This window comes from Salmo salar, chromosome 09, assembly GCF_965601325.2.
Source record: "Salmo salar chromosome 09, fSalSal1, whole genome shotgun sequence".
Lineage (NCBI taxonomy): Eukaryota > Metazoa > Chordata > Actinopteri > Salmoniformes > Salmonidae > Salmo > Salmo salar.
In genome coordinates this window covers 130,783,353-130,806,460 of record NC_138299.1, presented here as the reverse complement: position 1 = coordinate 130,806,460, position 23,108 = coordinate 130,783,353, and the positions used below count along the sequence as shown (strand labels likewise).

The 23,108-nt window shown below is 41.9% G+C and overlaps 1 protein-coding gene across 1 annotated transcript; it reads left to right on the top strand.

Moving 5' to 3' along the window:
- The first annotated feature begins 563 nt into the window (after positions 1-563).
- LOC106612771 (olfactory receptor 11A1-like) lies at positions 564-21,579 on the top strand. The gene is made up of 3 exons (XM_014214244.3): positions 564-1,469; positions 21,130-21,231; positions 21,331-21,579. The coding sequence occupies exons 1-3, from the start codon at positions 564-566 to the stop codon at positions 21,577-21,579; spliced, it is 1,257 nt and encodes a 418-aa protein (XP_014069719.2).
- Positions 21,580-23,108: the final 1,529 nt, after the last annotated feature.

Sequence of the window (23,108 nt, the reverse complement as noted above, 5' to 3'; positions counted from 1 at the left end):
GTTTTGGGTGGATTTTTCATTTAAAAGAGGCATTTGAACATGCTGGAGGGCATGTGGTACAAAATGGTATCTGTTTTTCTCTATATGGTTTCCTTGACTCTGAAAATATCTAATTATCCCCAGGTATCCCCAGGTACTGGTATTCCTTTGCATATCACACCATGGCAGACTTTTTTTTTTACATCTCACAAGTATAAGAATCAAGTGAGGAGCTGAGTTTAAGCAGTTCACCATGGATTAGAAATGAGCAGTCTTCATTTTGGATTTAGAATACATGTAATCAATGTATTATTTTGCATTTGAATGTAAAGTTACATGAGTGCAGGATACAAATAATACTATTGTTTGAATTATCGTATCAGGAGAATGAAAAGCTGTCTATATTGGTGAGTATAGTGTAGATGTGGGGAAATCTATTACTGAATCAACAAATCAAGGAATTATCGATTTAGGTTGTCTGTTCTTTGTGATATCATCAATTTAACTTATATGTAAGCTACAGTAGGAAGATTTTCTTCTCTTCTTCAAACATTGACAGCACATCTTTGCTAAATCCCAGGACCATGGAAAACTCTACTCACTTTAAGGTCTTTAGGCTTGCTGCATACGGTGATATCGGACAATTGAAGTATTTCTACTTTGCTGTACTAACTGTATTATATTTTGTCATCATTCTTGCCAATGCTTTGCTTATTGGAGTTATCTGCATTGAAAGAAGCCTTCATGAACCCATGTATATGTTTCTATGTGCTTTGTTTGTTAATCAGTTGTATGGGAGCACTGCTTTGTTTCCTGCTCTCATGTTTTACTTACTCTCTGACACACATGATATTTCCCTTCTTTATTGTTATCTCCAGATTTATGTGTTGTACACATGCGCTCTAACAGAATTTAGTAATTTAGCGGTTATGTCCTATGACAGGTACATTTCTATTTGTTATCCTCTACGATATATTAATATTATGACACCAAAACTAATTTGTGGCATAATTCTGTTGTCCTGGTTGACTTCTTTTTTCCTCAACGCCATCAATATCTTCCTGAGTTTGCGACTGCAATTCTGTGGTAACATTCTAGACAGACTGTATTGTGATAACTACTCAGTAGTCAAGCTTGCCTGTTCAAATACTATGCTGAATAACATGTGGGGTCTTCTTGTCACTGTGGTTTATCTTTCTTGTACTATAATTCCTACCATATACTCATATGTAAGAATTTTACAAATATGTTTAAAGTCTTCAAAAGAGACGAAACGGAAAGCATTTAACACTTGTACACCACATATAGCCTCTATGCTGAACTTCTTCTTTGGCTGGTTATTTGTGATTATACAAGGCAGATATGAAACTGCAGATCTTCCACCTATACTTCGCACTATTTTATTTGTTTATTTTTTGATATGTCCACCAATTTTCAACCCTCTAATGTATGGAGTTAGGATTGTAAAAATCAGGCATGCTTGTAAAAAGGTACTAGGCATTTACCCTAAAACATAACCTGATAGTTCCTTTTTGTAATGTTGAATTATGTGTTTTCTTACTTATAGTTGCTATAATTGAATGTAAAAATCGCATCAAGTTTATCATGTATTGTAACTGAGAATGTTTTGTGTCATATTAGCTAGTTAACTGCATAACTACAGAGCATCAAGGGGAGCTGCCCTCCCTACCTTCAGACTATGCTTAAACAGATGCTGAGTGGGATCTTTGGGAAGACCCTACACCCAAAACCATTCTGCCAGATCTGGACTCTTGGCCCACCTAACTTCAGGACAGTTGTGTCCCTGCCCATCTTCCTAAAATGTTTGTCATCTTGAATTTTTTTAATGTTGTTGCAGTTTTCAAGTTAATTTCCTGCAGTTCTACACATTTTGCCATGAGGCAGAAATAAAGAGAATCTCTCACGAAGGTTGTATATTGCAGTTTTTTTCTGCAATTTATATGTAATGTGTGCTTACATTATTCTTGCAGTGATGGCTTATGACCGGCATGTGTCCATTTGTAAGTCATTTGTATTTTATTCCATAACCATTTTCTCTCACTTAGCAATTGTTAAACTCTCCTGTGGTGAAAGTGCACTCAGCAACCTGCATGGTATATGTATCATAGCAAGTCTAGTGGTTTTACTTTTTGTGTTAGTTGTGCCCTCATATACTTGTTTGCTTGAAAGCCTCAAAGGAGTCACGAAAGTAGGCTTTTAATACATGTTCTCCCCACTTGATCACATTCATCAACTTCTCTACAACCATCCTTTTTTCGGTTGTTTACTGTAACCAGAGATATCAGTACAGTTTATTCTGTTCCATAACCATGGGGGGGAAAATGCAATGCCCTCTCTACAGAAGGCTACATCGGTCCGCTAATGCAGGACTAGTAAAGGCCCAGTGTGCTACTTTTGTGAGAAAAAAAGTAATCCAAAAATATTCATAGTAATATTTATAAATTCAGATTTTTCAGGGGGTGCTGCATCACCCTCAGCACCCCTACTTCCTGTGGCTATGTTCTGTTCCCACCACTGTTGCACCCTATTATATAGGAATTAGGACCAAGGAGATCAGAAATCTGAACCTAAACTGGTACCAATTATGACTTTAGATGATACAGCTGCAGGGCCAGGGTTGCTGGTTTGAATCCCAGGACTGACAGGAATATCTGTCAAGATGTGAGTTGCCAGAACTGCTGCCAGAACTGAATGCTTATACAGTACATTTGTTTTTATCATCAACATAATCGTTTGTATTGCATTTTATTTCTGTAAATTCTTATTTATTTCCGTTAGATGTATTTACTGTCATAGTACTGTAAAGTACTGTAGTAAAGTCAAATCAGTGATGCTGCTGTGTCTCCGTCCCTATGTTCTTCTAGAATGTCAGTGGATATGTACTGTATGTGTGTTTCAGGGGGATGGGGGAAAGGGCAAAATGATGTAAGGTTCCAATAAGTTCTGTTTCCACAAATGGGCAGTAAAGTATTCCTCTAGTAGTGAAAGATCTATAGACTTAGATCAACATCACGTCAGTGTATCTGTCCCATTATGGCATCTGCACTGGAAGCACCATTGAGGCAATCTCCATTTTGAAGTAGTCCATTTTCTTCTATTATTTCTACGAATTTTCAAACAAACTGGAAGGGTGCATAATGCCACCTGTACAGTGGTTTTTAAACAGATAAATAGCCAAGGTTGGCTATTTATTGCCACCTGCAGTTATGGAAAGTTTGCTCATAAGTATAATTCATTGGCTGATCCCCCAGTTACCACTTCAAAATGGTGAAAGTCCTCAATACCGCAGCCCATGCTAAAACTGGCTTTTGGGCACTACAGTCCTCTATCGATCTCTTTTTAGACTGGTCACTGCGCTAAAGATGGATCAGCCGTTCTGGCATTTGCCCTAACTACCTGGCCCCTCTGTTTCTGCTTAGTTCTTAACCTCTTGACGGTCGCCTAGGATAGGGGCGCTACAGCGATTTTAGAAAAAAATTCGTGCCCATTTTAAACGGCCTCCTACTCAAACTCAGAAGCTAGGATATGCATATAATTAATACTTGTGGATAGAAAACACCCTAAAGTTTCTAAAACTGTTTGAATGGTGTCTGTGAGTATAACAGAACTCATATGGCAGTCAAAACCCCGAGACAGATCGTAACAGGATGTGGAATTCTGAATTGCGGACTCAACTTCATCACTTTGCCTATAAATCACACCGTGAGCTATTGTTCATTGAGCACTTCCTATTGCTTCCACTAGATGTCCCCAGTCTTTACAAAGTGGTTTGAGCCTTCTACTGTGAAAACTGACAGAATGAGAGTCTGTGGAACGTGGTCACATGAGGAGGGCCATCACCATTATGACGCCGGCGCCCCTGGCTACCCTCCCCTTTCGAAACGTTTTGAAAGACAATGCAATCGTCCCCCTTGAATGTTATTGGAGCTCTGGTTGAAAAAGGCCCTAAAGATTTATGTTATACAACGTTTGACATGTTTGAACGAACTTACATTTAAAAAAAATGCATTTTGTTGAGAGAGAAGTCCCGAGGCCGACGGTAGTTTTGGAGCAGCCTTCAGAACGCGCTAACAACAACAAGCTATTGGAACATAAAGGATTAACTTTTTCGAACGATAATACATTTGTTGTGGACCTGGGATTCCTGGAAGTGCCTTCTGATGAAGATAATCAAAGGTAAGGGATTATTGACAATAGTATACAAGACTAGATTTGATATGCGATTGTTCCAAGATGGCGCTGACCTGTATTGCTAGCCTATTTTTCTGAGTATCGCATCCCCTTTTATCGCAAAGTGTGATTACCCAGTAAAGTTATTTTTTAATCTGGCATTGCAGGTGCTTTCAAGAGATGCTAATCTATAAATCTTAGAATGACAATATTACATTTGAAAAATGTTTTCGAATAGTAATTTAGTAAATTGTAGCGCTGTTTCACCGGACGCATTTGAGGGAAAATACACTGCTCAAAAAAATAAATGGAACACTTAACCTGTTGGGGATAGGGGGCAGTATGTGCACGGCCGGATAAAAAACGTACCCGAATTAATCTGGTTACTACTCCTGCCCAGTAACTAGAATATGCATATAATTGTTTGATTTGGATAGAAAACACCCTAAAGTTTCTAAAACTGTTTGAATGGTGTCTGTGAGTATAACAGAACTCATTTGGCAGGCCAAAACCTGAGAAGATTCCAAACAGGAAGCGCTCTCTCTGACTATTTATTGGTCTTCTTGATCATCTCTAACCAAAACAGGGGATCTCTGGCATGACGTGACATTTTCTAACGCTCCCATAGGCTCTCAGAAGGCGCCAGAACGATGAATGGTGGCTATGCCGGCCCTGGCTGAAAAACATTAACGCATTTTGTAAGTGGTCGATCAGAGGACAATGAGACTGGAGGCGCATGCATGAGCCGACACCATGTTTACTTTCTCTCTCTTTGAACGAAAACAACGACTCCCGGTCAGAATATTATTGCTTTTTTACGAGAAAAATAGCATAAAAATTGATTTTAAACAGCGTTTGACATGCTTCGAAGTACGGTAATGGAATATTTTGATTTTTTTTGTCACGAAACGCATCGGGCGCGTCACCCTTCTTTACCCTTCGGATAGTGTCTTGAACGCACGAACAAAACGCCGCTATTTGGATATAACTATGGATTATTTTGAACCAAACCAACATTTGTTATTGAAGTAGAAGTCCTGGGAGTGCATTCTGACAAAGAACAGCAAAGGTAATCAAACTTTTCTAATAGTAAATCGGAGTTTGGTGAGTACCACACTTGGTGGGTGTCAAAATAGCTAGCCTGTGATGGCTGTGCTATCGACTCAGAATATTGCAAAATGTGCTTTCACCGAAAAGCTATTTTAAAATCGGACATAGCGAGTGCATAGAGGAGTTCTGTATCTATAATTCTTTAAATAATTGTTATGTTTTTTGTGAACGTTTATCGTGAGTAATTTAGTCAATTCACCGGAAGTGTTCGGTGGGAATGCTAGTCACATGCTAGTCTCATGCTAATGTAAAAAGCTGGTTTTTGATATAAATATGAACTTGATTGAACAAAACATGCATGTATTGTATAACATAATGTCCTAGGATTGTAATCTGATGAAGATCATCAAAGGTTAGTGCTGCATTTAGCTCTGGTTTGGGTTTATGTGACATTATATGCTAGCTTGAAAAATGGGTGTCTGATTATTTCTGGCTGGGTACTCTGCTGACATAATCTAATGTTTTGCTTTCGTTGTAAAGCCTTTTTGAAATCGGACAGTGTGGTTAGATTAACGAGAGCCTTTTTGAAATTGGACAACGTGGTTCGATTCAGGAGAGGTGTATCTATAAAACGATATAAAATAGTCCTATATTTGAAAAAAATGTAATTAAATTTTGTTATGCAAATGGCGATAGGATTTTTCGCTGGATGTCGAGCCCGTCCAGAGGTTAAATATATGTTCACACTGTCATTTAAGCACAGGTGTTGTTTAATACCACTATCCAATGATAATGTCCCTGAGAAGAAAAGCTTGTGAGTGTAACGCCCTGGCCATAGAGAGGGATTTTTGTTCTTTATTTTGGTTAGGCCGTGTGTGGCTCCCAATCAGGCACAGCTGTAGTTCGTTGTTGCTGATTGGGAGTCACACATAAGTAGCCTGGTTTTCCTTTGGGTTTTTGTGGGTGATTGTTTCTGTTTAGTGCTTTCGGTTTCGTTGTTAGTACCTGACAGAACTGTCGGCTGTCATTTTGTTTATTTTGTCAAAGTGTTCTCTTTTTCAATTAAAATTCATTCAAGATGAACGCATCCTCCGCTGCACCTTGGTCTTTCTCTAATGACGGCTGTGACAGAACAACCCACCAAACAAAGACCAAGCAGCGGAGAAAGGAGCAGCAGGTGGAGTACATGGACTATAGAGAGAGATGGACTTGGGAGGAGATTCTGGACGGGGCTGGACCTTGGCACCAGGCTGGGGAATACCGTCGCCCACGGGAGGAAATAGAGGAAGCTAAGGCAGAGAGGCGGCGGTATGAGGCCAGGAACGCGCTGATGGAGAAGCACGAGAGGCACCCCCAATAAAAAAAATTGGGGGTGCACACGGGTAGTTTGGCTGGGCCAAGGAAGAGCCATAAGCCAGCTATCTGTGCTTACATGGAGGAACGTATGGAGTGGAGGGCGCCGAAGTTTGAGGAAGTGCGCACGATCTCGCCCATACGCTCGCACAGTCCAGTGCGAGATATTCCAGCCCCTCGCAGATGCCGTGCTAGAGTGGGCATCCAGCCTGGTAGGAGGATGCCTGCGCAGCGCGTCTGGTCGCCGGTACGCCTCCTAGGACCAGGCTACCCTACGCCCGCTCTACGCACGGTAACCATCAAGCCCCTGCACAGCCCAGTTCGCCCTGTACTAGCACCCCGCTCGTACAGGGCTGCTAGTTCCATCCAGCCAGGACGGGTTGTGCAGGAGGTGCCATCAAGGCCACCTGTGCGCCTCCATGGCCCAGTTTTTCCAGTTCCCGCCTCTATCGTGCTGACCCGGAAGTGCGAACCTCTAGTCTGGTACCTCCACTATCAGCCCCACGCATCAGGCTTCCAGTGCGTCAGCCTCGCCCAGAGTGTCCGGCAACAGTGCCTCGCCCAGAGTGTCCGGCAACAGTGCCTCGCCCAGAGTGTCCGGCAACAGTGCCTCGTCCAGAGTGTCCGGCAACAGTGCCTCGTCCAGAGTGTCCGGCAACAGTGCCGCGTCCAGAGTGTCCGGAACCGGGTGAGTCGGCCCACTGTACGGAACCGGGTGAGTCTGCCCGCGACCCGGAACCGGGTGAGTCTGCCCGCGACCCAGAACCGGGTTAGTCTGCCCGCGACCCGGAACCGGGTGAGATTGAAATTAACTATGAACTGTGTGTGTCTGCCTACAGCTTTGAACCAAATGAGTCTGCCTACAACCCGGAACTAAGTGAGTCTGCCTACGGTCCAGAACCAAGAGACTATGTCGTCAGTCGGGAAGACAGGAGGCCAGAACCAGAGCCTCCTCCAGTGTAGGTGGGTTGGGGAGTGGGGGTGTAGCACAAGTGCCGTCGTTGACGGCAGCCACCCTCCCTTCCCTCCCTTTTTGTTTAGTTTTTTTTTGTGGTATTGGGGGATTTGTGTTTTCTTTTGAGGTGCATTCGGGGTCTGCACCTTTAGGGGGGGTACTGTCACGTCCTGACCAGCAGGGGGAGTAATTGTATTAGATTTTGGTCAGGACGTGGCAGTAGGGTTGTGTTGTATGGTTTTTCTAGTATGTCTGTTTCTTTGTTAGTCTGTGTGGCTCCCGATCAGGAACAGCTGTATTTCGTTGTTCCTGATTGGGAGTCATATATTAGGAGTGTGTTTTTCACCTGGGGTTTGTGGGTTGTTGTTTTTGCATTGCGTTGTGTATAGCCTGCAAAACTGTTCCTGTTGGTCTTTGTTTCTTGTTTTTTCTTGGTGTTCACATTTAAATAAAATATGATGAGCACGCAACCCGCTGCGTATTGGTCCACCTTTTCTGACAGCGATTTCTCTATATCTTCAGACGAAGAGGAGCGTGACAGAGAGTTGTGTTCGTTTTAAAATAGAGAACGCCTACAGCATAACATTCTAAGTCAGTGGTTCCCGCACAAGCTGTCAGCATTACCCCCCAAAAATGTGGGTAGTGCATCAGCAGTTCCTCTTGTCATGTTAGTCATTGTATACCTTAGAGCTATTTACAACTTGTCAGAAATGTACAGATCAACTAGCCCATGTCAGCTAATATATTTTTTTGTTTTTTTTGCCCATAGATAATATTGTAATTGTTTAGGTACTCAAATATCACCTGAAAACACACGACATGGCAAAATGTATAGAATTGCAAGAACATTTGCTTTAAAACTGCAACATTTGCTTTGGACCCCATGACAAAATGTATAGAATTGCAGGAAATAAGCATTAAACTTGCAAAATTCAATCTGCCAACAAGAGAGGTGTGAACAGTTTGTGTCATAAACAGTGCTTGTGCCCATAGAAATAGATCAATGTTAAAATTAGTGCTTCAACAATTGGGGGAAATTAACTTAAAATCAGTAGTAGGCCTAAGATAACAATTCACCAAATGTATTCTTAAGTCCAATATAACAAATTGATATATACAGTACATACAGTATACTGTATAGAGTGAACAGCTATGAACAGCTATTTTCCCTTAGATGTCCAATGCAGCCATTTTTCTCTCAATATCAAACAATCTATGGGTAACAACTTAAGTACCTTACTGTGGTAATGTTTGACCACTTTAATTGAAAACAAACAAAAATTGCTTCTTAGCAAGGACGCAATTTCTCAAGCAAGAATATTTTTTGGACTGTCTGGGAATGGTCTGAGTGGGGAGTGGAAAACTGAAAACTAGCTGTTATTAGCAGAGAGGTTTGGAACGTTTTTTTATTTGTCTAGTAACTACAGTATACTGAACAAAAATATAAATGCAACATGTAAAGTGTTGGTCCCACGTTTCATGAGCTGAAATAAAAGATCCCAGAAATTGTCCATATGCACAAAAAGCTTAGTTCTTTCAAATTTGGGTCAAAAATGTGTTTACATCTCGGTTAGTGATCGTTTCTCCTTTTTCAAGATAATCCATCCACCTGACAGGTGTGGCATATAAAGAAGCTGATTAAACAGCATGATCAATACACAGGTGCACCTTGTGCTGGGGACAATAAAAAGCCACTAAAATATGCAGTTTTGTCACACAACACAATTCCACAGATGTCTCAAGTTGAGGGAGCGTGCAACAGGCATGCTGATTGCAGGAATGTCCACCAAAGCTGTTGCCAGAGAATTTTATGTTCATTTCTCTACCATAAGCCACCTCCATTTTAGAGAATTTGGCAGTACTTTAAACAGGCCTCACAACCGCAGTCCATTTGAACGGCGTCGTGTGGGTGAGTGGTTTGCCGATGTCAATGTTGTGAAGAGTGCCCTAAGGTGCAGGTGTGGTTATGGTATGGGCAGGCATAAGCTAGGGACAACGAACAAAATTGCATTTTATCAATGGCAATTTGAATGCACAGAGATACTTTGTCGTGCCACTCATCTGCTGCTATTACATGTTTCAGCATGATAATGCATGGCCCCATGTTGCAAGGATCTGTACACAATTCCTGGAAGCTGAAAATGTCCCAGTTCTTCCATGGCCTTCATACTTACCAGACATGTCACCCATTGAGCATGTTTGGGATGCTCTGGATTGATGTGTACGACAGCGTGTTCCAGTTCCCGCCAATATCCAGCAACAGCCATTGAAGAAGAGGGGACAACATTCCACACCCACAATCAACAGCCTGATCAACACTATGCGGAGGAGATGTATCGCGCTGCATGAAGCAAATGGAGGTCACACCATATACTGACTGGTTTTATGATCCACTCCCCTAGCTTTTTTTTACGGTATCTGTGATCAACAGATGTCCATCTTCATTCCCAATTATGTGTTATCCATATGTTAGTTCAGGGTTGGGAGGGCCAAGAGACCAAAGGTGTCAGAACGGAGTGCTCGGGTTGGGGTGTATGTAAGGTTTGATCAAAGCCTGAAGGTAGGGAAGGGCAGTTCCTCTGGCTGCTCCGTCGGTAAGTACCTTGTTTGATATTGGATCTTTTAATTATTAAATGACAATAGTCTTATGAACATAGATTACAATACCTTAAGTGTAAGATTCTTAATAAGACATTCAAATATATGAAGTAATTCCAAAAACCAGGCTACTATGCACAGGTTTGGAGAAGATTGCTGCTGAACTGATCGGGACGAATGAGGACAATGGCCATGGTGTTAAGAGATTTTAGCATGTGTGAATATACGTCTTTCCAAAACTCATTACATGGACTGGTGTAGTTCACAGAAATTCCAAACTCATGTGATCTGTTTTTATCATGACTTGTCAATACTTGGCTTTTACTTGTAATGATTAAAGATAATTGGATAGCCATTTGATCCAGTGCAAACTATTTCACACCAGGTCCTGCTATCAAAATCCTCCTCTCTCCCTCTCTCTCTAGCTCAAACGCTAAAGAATTAATTGTATTAGTAAATGTCCTACTGCTTCTGTAGACCTAAATCCTATCACTGCAAAAATGTCCCTGAAATGCATCCATACATATCAATAACCGTTGTTTTATATAGCTTTATAACAAGATAGAGATATTGGTCTCCACTACGACATACAGGTGTCAAGTGTATTACAAGTGCAGCCGTATGCTACACCTAAACTATAGCATATTGTAGCCTATCAAAACTAATTGAACACATAGGTGTATAATATTAGATCTAGATGAAATTGAGAATAGTGCAGCCTGGTCTCATAAACTAGACGTAACATGGTAAATGTAAATTCAGACAATCAAATATGTATAATAATTTTTGTTACGTTTGGTATGGTTACATGAGTGTCACGTCCTGACCAGCAGAGGGTGTAGTTGTGTAGTATTTTGGTCAGGACGTGGCAGAAGAGGTCTGTATGTTTGTTCTGGGTTGTATGTTTCTATGTTGGTCTGTGTGGCACCCGATCAGGGACAGCTGGTTATCGTTGTTCCTGATTGGGAGTCATATATTAGGTGTGTGTTTTTCACTTGGGTTTGTGGGTTGTTGCGCTAGCACTGCTATTATTTTGTATGTATAGCCTGTTAGCATGTCGTGAGTCGTTCTTGTTTATTGTTTTGGTGTTCACTTTATTTAAAATAAGTATTAAAGATGAGTATCCACATCCCGCTTGCATTTTGGTCTCATGTTGACGACAGCCGTTACAGTGAGACAAAAGGTTACTTAGGGCAAATATTAAAGGAGGGTGGGTAGTTGGTTGGTTGCTATGAAACATTACAAGTTGTAATTAGTAACATATCATTCTAAATTTACATTTTTACATTTTAGTCATTTAGCAGACGCTCTTATCCAGAGCGACTTACAAATTGGTGCATTCACCTATAATATCCAGTGGAACAACCACTTTACAATAGTGCATCTAAATCTTTATGGAGGGAGACAGATTTACATGAACTATGTTACGTCTAACACTGATTCCAGATTAAATAGTGAGGTAGCCAACGGAATGGAGTGCAATGGAGCATGAAAGAGAACGATTTTAAAACAAACGCACATTTTTGGGGATCTATATATAATCAAAAAAGAGGACTTCTTAAGGTTTCTAGCAAACCTAAGGTTTCCAATCACTGTTCAAAATTAGTTCAAACGAGTGAAGTCTTAATTGGATGAACAACAGAGACAAAATGCAATATCAAAGTTTATTAAAATAGTTTGGGAAATGGCCTCCTCTCCGAGGGAAGATTTGGTGGCAGGTCACATATGTCACATTAATGGAAGGTGTGAAAAACATTCATTTGTGTTTCCCTGGCTGAGTTGACTAGCTGATATGAGCTGATGGCCCATCAGTTGAACTACAAATGTAGGATCTTAATTTGAGCCAGTTTGCCTCAGCAGGAAAATAATCCTGCAGCAACAGGAAATGTGAATAATTATGTGGATTTTAATTAATGGACATTTTGTAAGGGTTGATACAATTTGGGTCATTGAAGGCTGCCGGTGTGGGCATGAGGTATGGGTGAAATGGCGGACAGGAAAAAAATGAGAAAAGTGGAACATATAAGTAAATATGGAATGGACAAGCCTTGTGGAAGATCTGATGGAGTAGATGGCGGACAATGGAAAAAAAGGAGAAAAGTGGAACTTGTTTTGAGTAAATATGAAATGGTGGATCACACAACTTTTGGAGGAGCTACAGAAGGAAATTGAACATGATGACAGTGAGGATTAATTAACTGAGGTGGCATGTGCAATGAAGACCACCGAGTTTGAACCTCATCCTGATGATGACAAAGATGATTCTGACCCGGTGGGAGTGATATTTTTGGAGAGAATTGATCCTTGCCTTTTGGCAGATCCATGTGTGGTGTCAGGCTGGGTGGAGAAGATTTTGGGGAATGTTGGGTCGGTGATAGTAACTCGAAGTAGAATCACGTATATTTTTTGCATTTCTGCCGTCCAGAGGGAGTATGCGCTCCGCATCACGTGACTGGGGACAAGAACTATGACTTGCTTTCCTCTCCAGAGCAGGGCACTGTTGAAAGGAGTGATAACTGGAGTGGTGAAAAGTGTTGAGGGTCAACTGAAGTTGAAGATTCCCGGTGAGGAAAAGTTGAGTGTAGAGGGAAGCAGTGTGGTGAGGAATGTTGGCGTCAAGTGCAAAAAGAGGCATACATGCTTCAGTAGTTTAGAGATGGAACCTGTCGAGAGTGAGGATGAAGTACCTGAAGAACACAGAGTTCGGGCCTCGTCCCTAGGATGATAAGGATGATTCTGGCCCAGTGGGAGTGAGATTTGTAGAGATAATGATCCTTGCATTTTGGCTGAATCGTATGTGGTGTCAGGTTGGGAAGAGAAGAGGTTGGGGGCTGTTGAGTTGGTGAAGGTAACTTGGACAAGAATTATGACTTACTTTGCTCTCCGGAGCAGGGCACCATTGAAAGGAGTGATAACAGAGGTGGCATTAAGTGTTGAGCGGAGCAGTTGAAGTTGAAAGATTCCCGGTGTCTGTGACACATGCTTTTTGGTATGACGTGGATCCAGTGGAGAGCGTGGGGAAATGGAGAAGACATTGTCTGTCATCAAAAGGAAGGGCGGACAAAGGCACTCTTTATATAATTAATTAAAATGCCTTTATTTGTATGGCATGTTCAATGGAAACAAAGTTTAAAAACTCTGATCTGTTTCGGTTGCATGGCCATCGTCAGGGAGGACAAAGAAATTATAATACAATGTCCTCTTTTGAAAAGCTTTTCCAATCGCCCCTGATATAGTGGCGGCGCGAGGCGCGGCGTCTACCCAGATTTTGAGAATTAGTTGTAATTTACTTAACCTGTTATGGCTAGGGGGCAGTATTTTCACGGCTGGATAAAAAACATACCCGATTTAATCTGGTTACTACTCCTACCCAGTAACTAGAATATGCATATAATTATTGGCTTTGGATAGAAAACACTCCAAAGTTTCTAAAACTGTTTGAATGGTGTCTGTGAGTATAACAGAACTCAAATGGCAGGTCAAAACCTTAGAGATTCCTTTACAGGAAGTGGCCTGTCTGACCATTTCTTGAACTTCTTTGCCATCTCTATCTTTTACAAAGGATCTCTGCTCTAACGTGACACTTCCTACGTCTTCCATGGGCGCTCAGAGCCCGGGAAAAACCTGAATGTCGTCATCCCAGCCCCAGGCTGAAACACATTATCGCCTTTCTCAAGTGGCCCATCAAGGGACTGTGGGCTTAGGCGCGTGCCCTAGCCGCCCCCGTCTTTGTGATTTTTCCTCTGTTTGCCGAAAAGGAGATTCCCGGTCGGAATATTATCGCTTTTTTACGAGATAAATTGCATAAAAATGGATTTTAAACAGCGGTTGACATGCTTCGAAGTACGGTAATGGAATATTTAGATATTTTTTGTCACGAATTGCGCCATGCGCGCGACCCTGATTTACCATTTCGGATAGTGTCTTGAACGCACGAACAAAACGCCGCTATTCGGATATAACGATGGATTATTTTGGACCAAACCAACATTTGTTATTGAAGTAGCAGTCCTGGGAGTGCATTCTGACGAAGACAACAAAAGGTAATCAAACTTTTATAATAGTAAATCTGATTTTGGTGAAGGCTAAACTTGCCGGGTGTCTAAATAGCTAGCCCGTGATGGCTGGGCTATGTACTTAGAATATTGCAAAATGTGCTTTCACCAAAAAGCTATTTTAAAATCGGACATATCGAGTGCATAGAGGAGTTCTGTATCTATAATTCTTAAAATAATTGTTATGCTTTTTGTGAACGTTTATCGTGAGTAATTTAGTAAATTGTTAGCAAATTCCCCGGAAGTTTGCGGGGGGTATGCTAGTTCTGAACGTCACATGCTAATGTAAAAAGCTGTTTTTTGATATAAATATGAACTTGATTGAACAAAACATGCATGTATTGTATAACATAATGTCCTAGGTGTGTCATCTGATGAAGATCATCAAAGGTTAGTGCTGCATTTAGCTGTCTTCTGGGTTTTTGTGACATTATATGCTAGCTTGAAAATGGGTGTCTGATTATTTCTGGCTTGGTACTCTGCTGACATAATCTAATGTTTTGCTTTCGCTGTAAAGCCTTTTTGAAATCGGACAGTGTGGTTAGATAAAGGAGAGTCTTGTCTTTAAAATGCTGTGAAATAGTCATATGTTTGAAAAATTGAAGTTTTTGTATTTTTGAGGAATTTGTAATTCGCGCCACACCTATCATTGGATATTGGAGCAGGTGTTCCGCTAGCGGAACGTCTAGATGTAAGAGGTTAACAGTTCTTAGTGTATTCACTCAGTACAGCCTGACGTACACTTTATATAGCTGACAAGAACTCCTGGATATTGGAACACAATGCACAAAGAGAGTTTTGACAACTTACAACTTCCACTGGAGATCGCGAAGACGCCCTGGGAGACTGAAACATCGCTGAGAGGAAGTGCCCGGAGGCGGCGTTTAAGATCGTAAACAAAGGCGAGGGAAGCGGGGTGGCCTCTGGGCTTGGCAAAAGCCAACCCCACATCGGCTTTCACTACCTAGCATTTTCCTCGCTAGCGTCTGGTCACTGGCAAACAAAATGGACAAAATACGACTAAGAATCATCACAAAAAAAAGGATTATGGATTGCAGCATCATGATTTTCCCGGAAACGTGGCTAAACAACAGCATACCCGACAACGCTATTGAGCTAGAGGGGTGCGACGTCTTCAGGGCTGATCGTACGGCAGAGGATTGGTCAGACCAGAGGGGGTGGTCTGTGCATTTATGTAAACAAGGCATGGTGTACAGACAGTAACGTAACTGGGAGTCACTGCGCAACTAATCTAGAGTACCTGATGATAAGGTGTAGGCCTTTCTACTTGCCTCGGGAGCTTACATCCATTGTTGTTACTGCAGCCTATAAACCTCTGGATGCTAATGCTATACAAACATTCCGGAGGCTTACGAAGCCGTTCCCCTCCCCCACCTGGGACAGTCTGATCACCTTTCACTGTTCCTACTCCAAGTATTTACCCCTCATTAAAAACGTGAAACCATCATTGAGGACAGACAAAGTGTGGTCAGAGGGGTCAGATTACTACAGCACCAGTTTCAACATACAGACTGGAGATTGTTTGCCACTCAGGCCATCCTTGACTACCATATGGACATTGAAACATATGTTTCTTCTGTTCTGGATTACATCAACATCTGCATCAACAATGTCACCAGCCATAAACTAATAAAGACTTTCCCCAACCAGAAGCCTTGTATGAACAGAGAGGTAAAGACAAGCTACGCTGCTTTCAGATCTGGCGATGCGGAAGCCTACAGCTCATCCTTGGCCAACCTGAAAAAGGGCCTCAAGATGGCTAAACATGACCACAAACTGCGGATTGAGGAGCACTTCAACAAGAACTCCAACCCTCAACGCATGTGACAGGGCATCCAAGCCATCACAGACTACCGGCCAAAAAATCCTACCCCCACAGCCAGCAACGTCTCCATCGCTGATGAGTTAAACAGGTTCTATGCTTGCTTCGACAGGAACAATAATAATCCAGCCATCAAAGCTGAGCTCCCCCAGACGACCTCCCCCTTAGACTATGCATCGCAGATGTTTTGCCTGCACTGAGCAGGGTGAATGCACACAAGGCTGCTGGTCCTGATGGCATCCCCGGTCGTGTGTTCAGAGCATGTGCTGGGCAGCTGGCCGAGGTCTTCACTGACATTTCAACCTGTCATTGGCCGAGGCAGGCTTTAACCTGTTGTGGATAGGGGGCAGTATTTTCACGGCCGGATAAAAAACGTACCCAATTTAATCTGGTTACTACTCTTGCCCAGGAACTAGAATATGCATATTATTAGTAGATTTGGATTGAAAACACTCTGAAGTTTCTAAAACTGTTTGAATGGTGTCTGTGAGTATAACAGAACACATATGGCAGGCAAAAACCTGAGAAGATTCCATGCAGAAAGTGGACCGTCTGACAATTTGTAGTCCTTCTGTTGCATCTCTATCGAAATTTCATTATCTGAGCTGTTATGTGACACTTTCTAAGGCTTCCATTGGCTCTCTAGAGCCTTCAGAAAGCGGAATGACGCGTCTCCTGTCTCTGGGCAGAGTACAGCAGCAGAGTTTGTAAGTGGTCTGCCTGGGGACAGTGAGACTGGAGATGCGCATTCACGAGGCCTCACCATTTTTTTCTTTCACTCTTTGAATGAATACAACGTTGTCCGGTTGGAATATTATCTCTATTTTACGAGAAAAATAGCATAAAAATTGATTTTAAACAGCGTTTGACATGCTTCGAAGTACGGTAATGGAATATTTTGAATTTTTTTGTCACGAAATGCGCTCGCGCGTTACCCTTCGGATAGTGACCTGAACGCACGAACAAAACGGAGGTATTTGGATGTAACTATGGATTATTTGTAACCATTACAATTTTTGTTGTTGAAGTAGAAGTCCTGGGAGTGCATTCTGACGAAGAACAGCAAAGGTAATCCAATTTTTCTTAAAGTAATTCTGAGTTTAGGTGGCCCCGACGTTGGCGGGAGTCTGAATAGCTAGCCTGTGATGGCTGAGCTATGTACTCAGAATATTGCAAAATGTGCTTTTGCCGAAAAGCTATTTTAAAATCTAACATAGCATTTGCATAAAGGAGTTCTTTATCTATAATTCTTAAAATAATTGTTATGTATTTTGTCAACGTTTATGATGAGTAATTTAGTAAATTCACCGGAAGTTTTCGGTGGGTATGCTAGTTCTGAACATCACATGCTAATGTAAAAAGCTGTTTTTTTATATAAATATGAACTTGATTGAACAAAACATGCATGTATTGTAAAATATAATGTCCTAGGAGTGTCATCTGATGAAGATCATCAAAGGTTAGTGCTGCATTTAGCTGTGGTTTGGGTTTTTGTGACATATGCTTGCTTTGAAAATGGCTGTGATTATTTTTGGCTGGGTACTCTCCTGACATAATCTAATGTTTTGCTTTCGCTGTAAAGCCTTTTTGAAATCGGACACCGTGGATGAATTAACAAGAGTCTTATCTTTGAAATGTTGTAAAATAGTCATATGTTTGAGAAATTGAAGTTATAGCTTTTTTGAGGTATTTGTATTTCGCGCCACGCGATTCCACTGGCTGTTGAATAGAGGATACCCTAGGATAGGGGGCGCCACAGCGCATTTTGAAAAAAAATCGTTCCCATTTTCAACGTCCTACTAATCAAACTCAGAAGCTAGGGCATGCATATACTTATTATATATGGATAGAAAATACCCTAAAGTTTCTAAAACTGTTTGAATGGTGTCTGTGAGTATAACAGAACTCAAATGGCAGTGAAAACCCCGAGACCGATTGAAACAGGAAGTGGAATTCAGAATTGTGGACTCGACTTCTCATCTTTCCCTATAAATCACACCGTTAACCATGGTTCAGTGAGCACTTCCTATTGCTTCCACTAGATGTCGCCAGTCTTTTCACAGTGGTTTGAGCCTTATACAGTCGAAACTCAGTGAATGAGAGTCATTGGAAATTGGTCACAGGGGATGGGCCATCACCATTATGACGCCGGCGGCCATGTCTACCCCCACCTTTGGAAACGGTTTTAAAGGCAATGAAATCATCCCCCTCGAATCTTATTGGCTCTCTTGGTGTTACAGGCCCTGAAGATTAATGTTTTACAACGTTTGACATGTTTGAACGAACCTACAGGCGGGAGAATCTCATTTTATCCGGAACTTCAGCCCTGCGCTTGGAGAGAGCCCTAGGACGCGCTACCAACAGCAGGCTAATGGAACGTGAAGTATGGACTTTTTCGACCGAAAATACATCTGTTGTGGATCTGGGATGCTTTCTGATGAAGACAACTAAAGGTAGGCGATTATTGACAATATTATACAAGATGAGATGTGACATGCGATTGTCCCAAGATGGTGCCGAGCTCTGTATATTAGCTCATTTTCTGAGTATCGCATCTCCTTTTATCGCAAAGTGTGATTACCCAGTAAAGTTAATTTAAAATCTGGTATGACAGGTGTTCTCAAGAGATATTCATCTATAAATGTTAGATTGACAATATAAATTTAAAAAATCTTTATAGGATAGTAATTTAGGGAATTGTAGCATTGTTTCCCGGGACGCATTTGAGGGGAAATTCGTTAGTCAACGTCAGACGCCGATGTAAAATGCTGTTTTTATATATAAATATGACCTTTATTGAACAAAAGAATGCATGCATAGTGTAACATGATGTCTTAGGTGTGTCATCTGATGAAGTTTGTAAAAGGTTAGTGCTGCATTTAGCTCTTTTTTGGTTATATGTGATGCAAGTGGTTGGTCGGGAAAATGGCTATGAAGCTGCTTTTTACGATGGACTCATCTAACATAATCTAATGATTTGCTTTTCCTGTAAAACCTTTTTGAAATCGGACGACGTGGGTCGATTCAGGAGAGGTGTATCTATAAAAAAAAATATATATATTATTATTATTTTTTTTAAATTATGATTTTTTTTTAATGCTAATTGGCGATATGATTTTTCGCTGGATTTTGATCCCGCTGACGGGATGAGACGCTGGAGAGGATAGAGTGGGACGCTAACGTCCCACCTAGCCCAGAGAGGTTAAGACCGCAACCATTGTGCCAGTGCCGAAGCAGTCGACCGCATCAAGCCTGAATGACTTCCAACCTGTTGCACTCATCCCCACGATCATGAAGTGCTTTGAAAGACTGGTTTTGTCCTACCTTAAACTCTTACATCTAAACGTTCCGCTAGCGGAACACCTGTTCCAATATCCAATGATGGGCGTGGCGCGAAATACAAACTCCTCTAAAATCCGAAAACTTCAATTTTTCAAACATATAACTATTTTACAGCTTTTTAAAGACAAGACTCTCGTTAATCTAACCACACTGTCCGATTTCAAAAAGGCTTTACAGCGAAAGCAAAACATTAGATTATGTCAGCAGAGTACCCAGCCAGAAATAATCAGACACCCATTTTTCAAGCTAGCATATAATGTCACAAAAAACAAAACCACAGCTAAATGCAGCACTAACCTTTGATGATCTTCATCAGATGACAACCCTAGGACATTATGTTATACAATGCATGCATGTTTTGTTCAATCAAGTTCATATTTATATCAAAAAACAGCTTTTTTACATTAGCATGTGACGTTGAGAACTAGCATACCCCCCGCAAACATCCGGTGAATTTACTAAATTACTCACGATAAACGTTCACAAAAAACATAACAATTATTTTAAGAATTATAGATACAGAACTCCTCTATGCACTCGATATGTCCGATTTTAAAATAGTTTTTCCGTGAAAGCACATTTTGCAATATTCTCAGTAGATAGCCCAGCCATCACGGCTAGCCATTTAGACACCGACCAAGTTTAGCCCTGACCAAACTCCGATTTACTATTACAAAAGTTTGATTACCTTTGTTGTCTTCGTCAGAATGCACTCCCAGGACTGCTACTTCAATAACAAATGTTGGTTTGGTCCAAAATAATCCATCGTTATATCCAAATAGCGGCGTTTTGTTTGTGCGTTCAAGACACTATCCGAAGTGTAAATAAGGGTCACGAGCATGGCGCAATTCGTGACAAAAGATTTCTAAATATTCCATTACCGTACTTCGAAGCATGTCAACCGCTGTTTAAAATCAATTTTTATGCCATTTTTCTCGTAAAAAAGCGATAATATTCCGACCGGGAATCTGCGTTTAGGTAAACAGACGGAAGAAAACAAAGCATTCGGTCGACGCGGGCACGCGCCTGAGTCTCACACTACTGTGAGCAGCCACTACCCAAACGCGCTACTTTGTTTCAACCAGAGCCTGCAAAGCCACGATTCAGCTTTTTGCTGCCTTCTGAGAGCCCATGGGAGCCGTAGGAAGTGTCACGTAACAGCAGAGATCCTCTGTAATGGATAGAGATAATGAAGAAGGGCAAGAAATTGTCAGACAGGCCACTTCCTGCATGGAATCTTCTCAGGTTTTGGCCTGCCAAATGAGTTCTGTTATACTCACAGACACCATTCAAACAGTTTTAGAAACTTTGGAGTGTTTTCTATCCAAAGCTAATAATTATATGCATATTCTAGTTTCTGGGCAGGAGTAATAATCAGATTAAATCGGGTACGTTTTTTATCCGGCTGTGAAAATACTGCCCCCTATCCATAACAGGTTAAGTGCTGCCTCCCTCCAACACTGGATCCCCACCAGTTTGCCTACCGACCGAACAGGTCTACAGCAGACGCCATCTCCACAGCTTTACACTCTGCCCTGACCCACCTGGACAAAACCAACAACTATGTGAGAATGCTGTTCATAGACTTTAGCTCAGCATTCAATACAGTCATTCCCTCTAGGCTGGTCACCAAACTCCATGACCTAGGGATCAGCCCCTCTCTCTGTAACTGGACTTTGGACTTCCTAACCAACAGACCCCAGTCTGTCAGGTTAGATAACTTCACCTCCTCAACCCTGAACCTGAACACTGGTGTACCACAGGCCTGCATGCTGAGCCCCCTCCTGTATTCCCTCTTCACCTACGACTGCGTTCCTGTACACGGTTCCAACACCATCGTCAGGTTTGCAGACGACACCACGGTGGTAGGCCTGATCAATGACAATGATGAGTCAGCCTACAGGGAGGAGGTCAAGCATCTGGCTGCATGGTGCTCTGACAACAACCTGGCCCTCAATGCAAAGAAAACCAAGGAGCTCATTGTGGATTACAGGAAGTCTAAAAGTTGCAGCCCCGCCCAAGTTCTCATTGATGGCACTGAGGTGGAGCGTGTGCCCAGCTTCAAATTCCTGGGTGTCTACATCTCCAAGGACTTCTCCTGGACCCTCAACACCTCAACCCTGGTCAAAAAGGTGCAGCAGCGCCTGTACTTTTTGAGGAGGCTGAAGAAGGCCCCCCTGTCTCCCAAGATCCTGGTCAACTTTTACCGCTAACAGGTTGAGAGAATTCTGACAAACTGCGCCACAGTGTGGTTCGGCGGATGCTCCGTGGCCGAACGGAAGGCCCTGCAACGGATGGTGAAAACCGCCCAGCACATCACTGGCACCCCGCTCCCTGCCATCGTAGACCTCCAGCTCAAGCGGTGTCTGCGTAGGGCACGTGGCATCATCAGGGATCCTTCACATCCATGCCACAAACTGTTTGCCCTCTTACCATCAGGCAGGCTGTACAGGTCTCTATGTTCCCACACTAGCAGGCTCAAGAACAGTTTATTTCTACTGTAACCCTGCTGAACTCTGTGACACGGCACTAGCCATATCCAACCTCCCACCACTTAGTACTGTCACGTCCTGACCATAGAGTGCTCTTATTTTCTATGGTAGAGTAGGTCAGGGCGTGACTGGGGGGTTTTATCTAGTTTCTTTTTTTTATGTTCTAGTTTCTTTTTTCTATGTTGGGGTTTTTGTATGATTCCCCAGTTAGAGGCAGCTGGTAATCGTTGTCTCTAATTGGGGATCATATTTAAGTAGTAGTTTTTCCCACCTGTGTTTGTGGGAGATTATTTTGAGTTAGTGCATGTTGCACCTCTGTCGTCACGGTTTGTGTTTTGTTTATAGTATTTAGTTCTTTTGGCTAAGTTTCACAATATAATAAAGATGTGGAACGATACTCACGCTGCGCCTTGGTCCGTTTCTACAAACATTCGTGACAAGTACTGCCTCTCAGGGACCTTGTTGCACTACTCTCTTTGCATTCTTCACGGTACTACTGGACTCTGACATTGCTTTGCAAAGTCTGATTAAGGACATTATTCAGTTGTACATGTACATGTCTACCTCGGTAACCTCATTGCTGCTATTCCTGCATTTCAGTTGCATGTCTCCTTGCACTTTCAATTTGCCTTCATTGCACATTTAGACTTGCCATTTGTACTTGCCATTTATACATCCCATTTAATAACATACATTGTACTTCATTGTTTCAGTTGTACATTTTTGCACTCTTATTTGCAGGTCTGGTCAGATGCTAACTGCATTTCGTTGTACTGCACTTGTACTTGTTCAATGACAAAGTTGAATCGAATCTAAAAAAAAGTTGAAGAGGGATTGGTTACTGCATTCATTGGACACCACCTAATAAGCAATACTATACACATTAAAAAGTGAAATACTGTACATATGTTCTGGCGAAATCCTGCACTGAGCCTTCACCGTGCGCTGCCACTTTAAGAGCGCATCAGCAGTAAGGAAGGAGGAGATAAAGACAGCTCTTTCAGCTCTCTGGGAGGGAGCTATTGGTTGGCGCGACAGCTTGATTGTGTGTGCTATGCTGCAGTAGTCTGTTTGTTTTCAGCGCGTTTAGTTTATAAAGTGTTTTAACCTAATCATCGGTGTGACCGCTCTAGGTGTAGTGGTTGTTATTGTTTGGGACTGCACCGGTTATGGATCGCATGGATTAGTAGCAACATTGTTGCGAAGCTTTGACATACAAACCAACAAACCATCAGATGGTCAGACAGTAC

Bases quoted from the DNA above. Each gene is read 5' to 3' on its own strand.
- LOC106612771 (XM_014214244.3), top strand. From the start codon at position 564: ATGGAAAACTCTACTCACTTTAAGGTCTTTAGGCTTGCTGCATACGGT. The intron at 1,470-21,129 runs GTACTAGGCATT...GGTGTACCACAG, and splicing joins TCAGGCATGCTTGTAAAAAG to GCCTGCATGCTGAGCCCCCT. The intron at 21,232-21,330 runs GTAGGCCTGATC...CTCAATGCAAAG, and splicing joins TTGCAGACGACACCACGGTG to AAAACCAAGGAGCTCATTGT.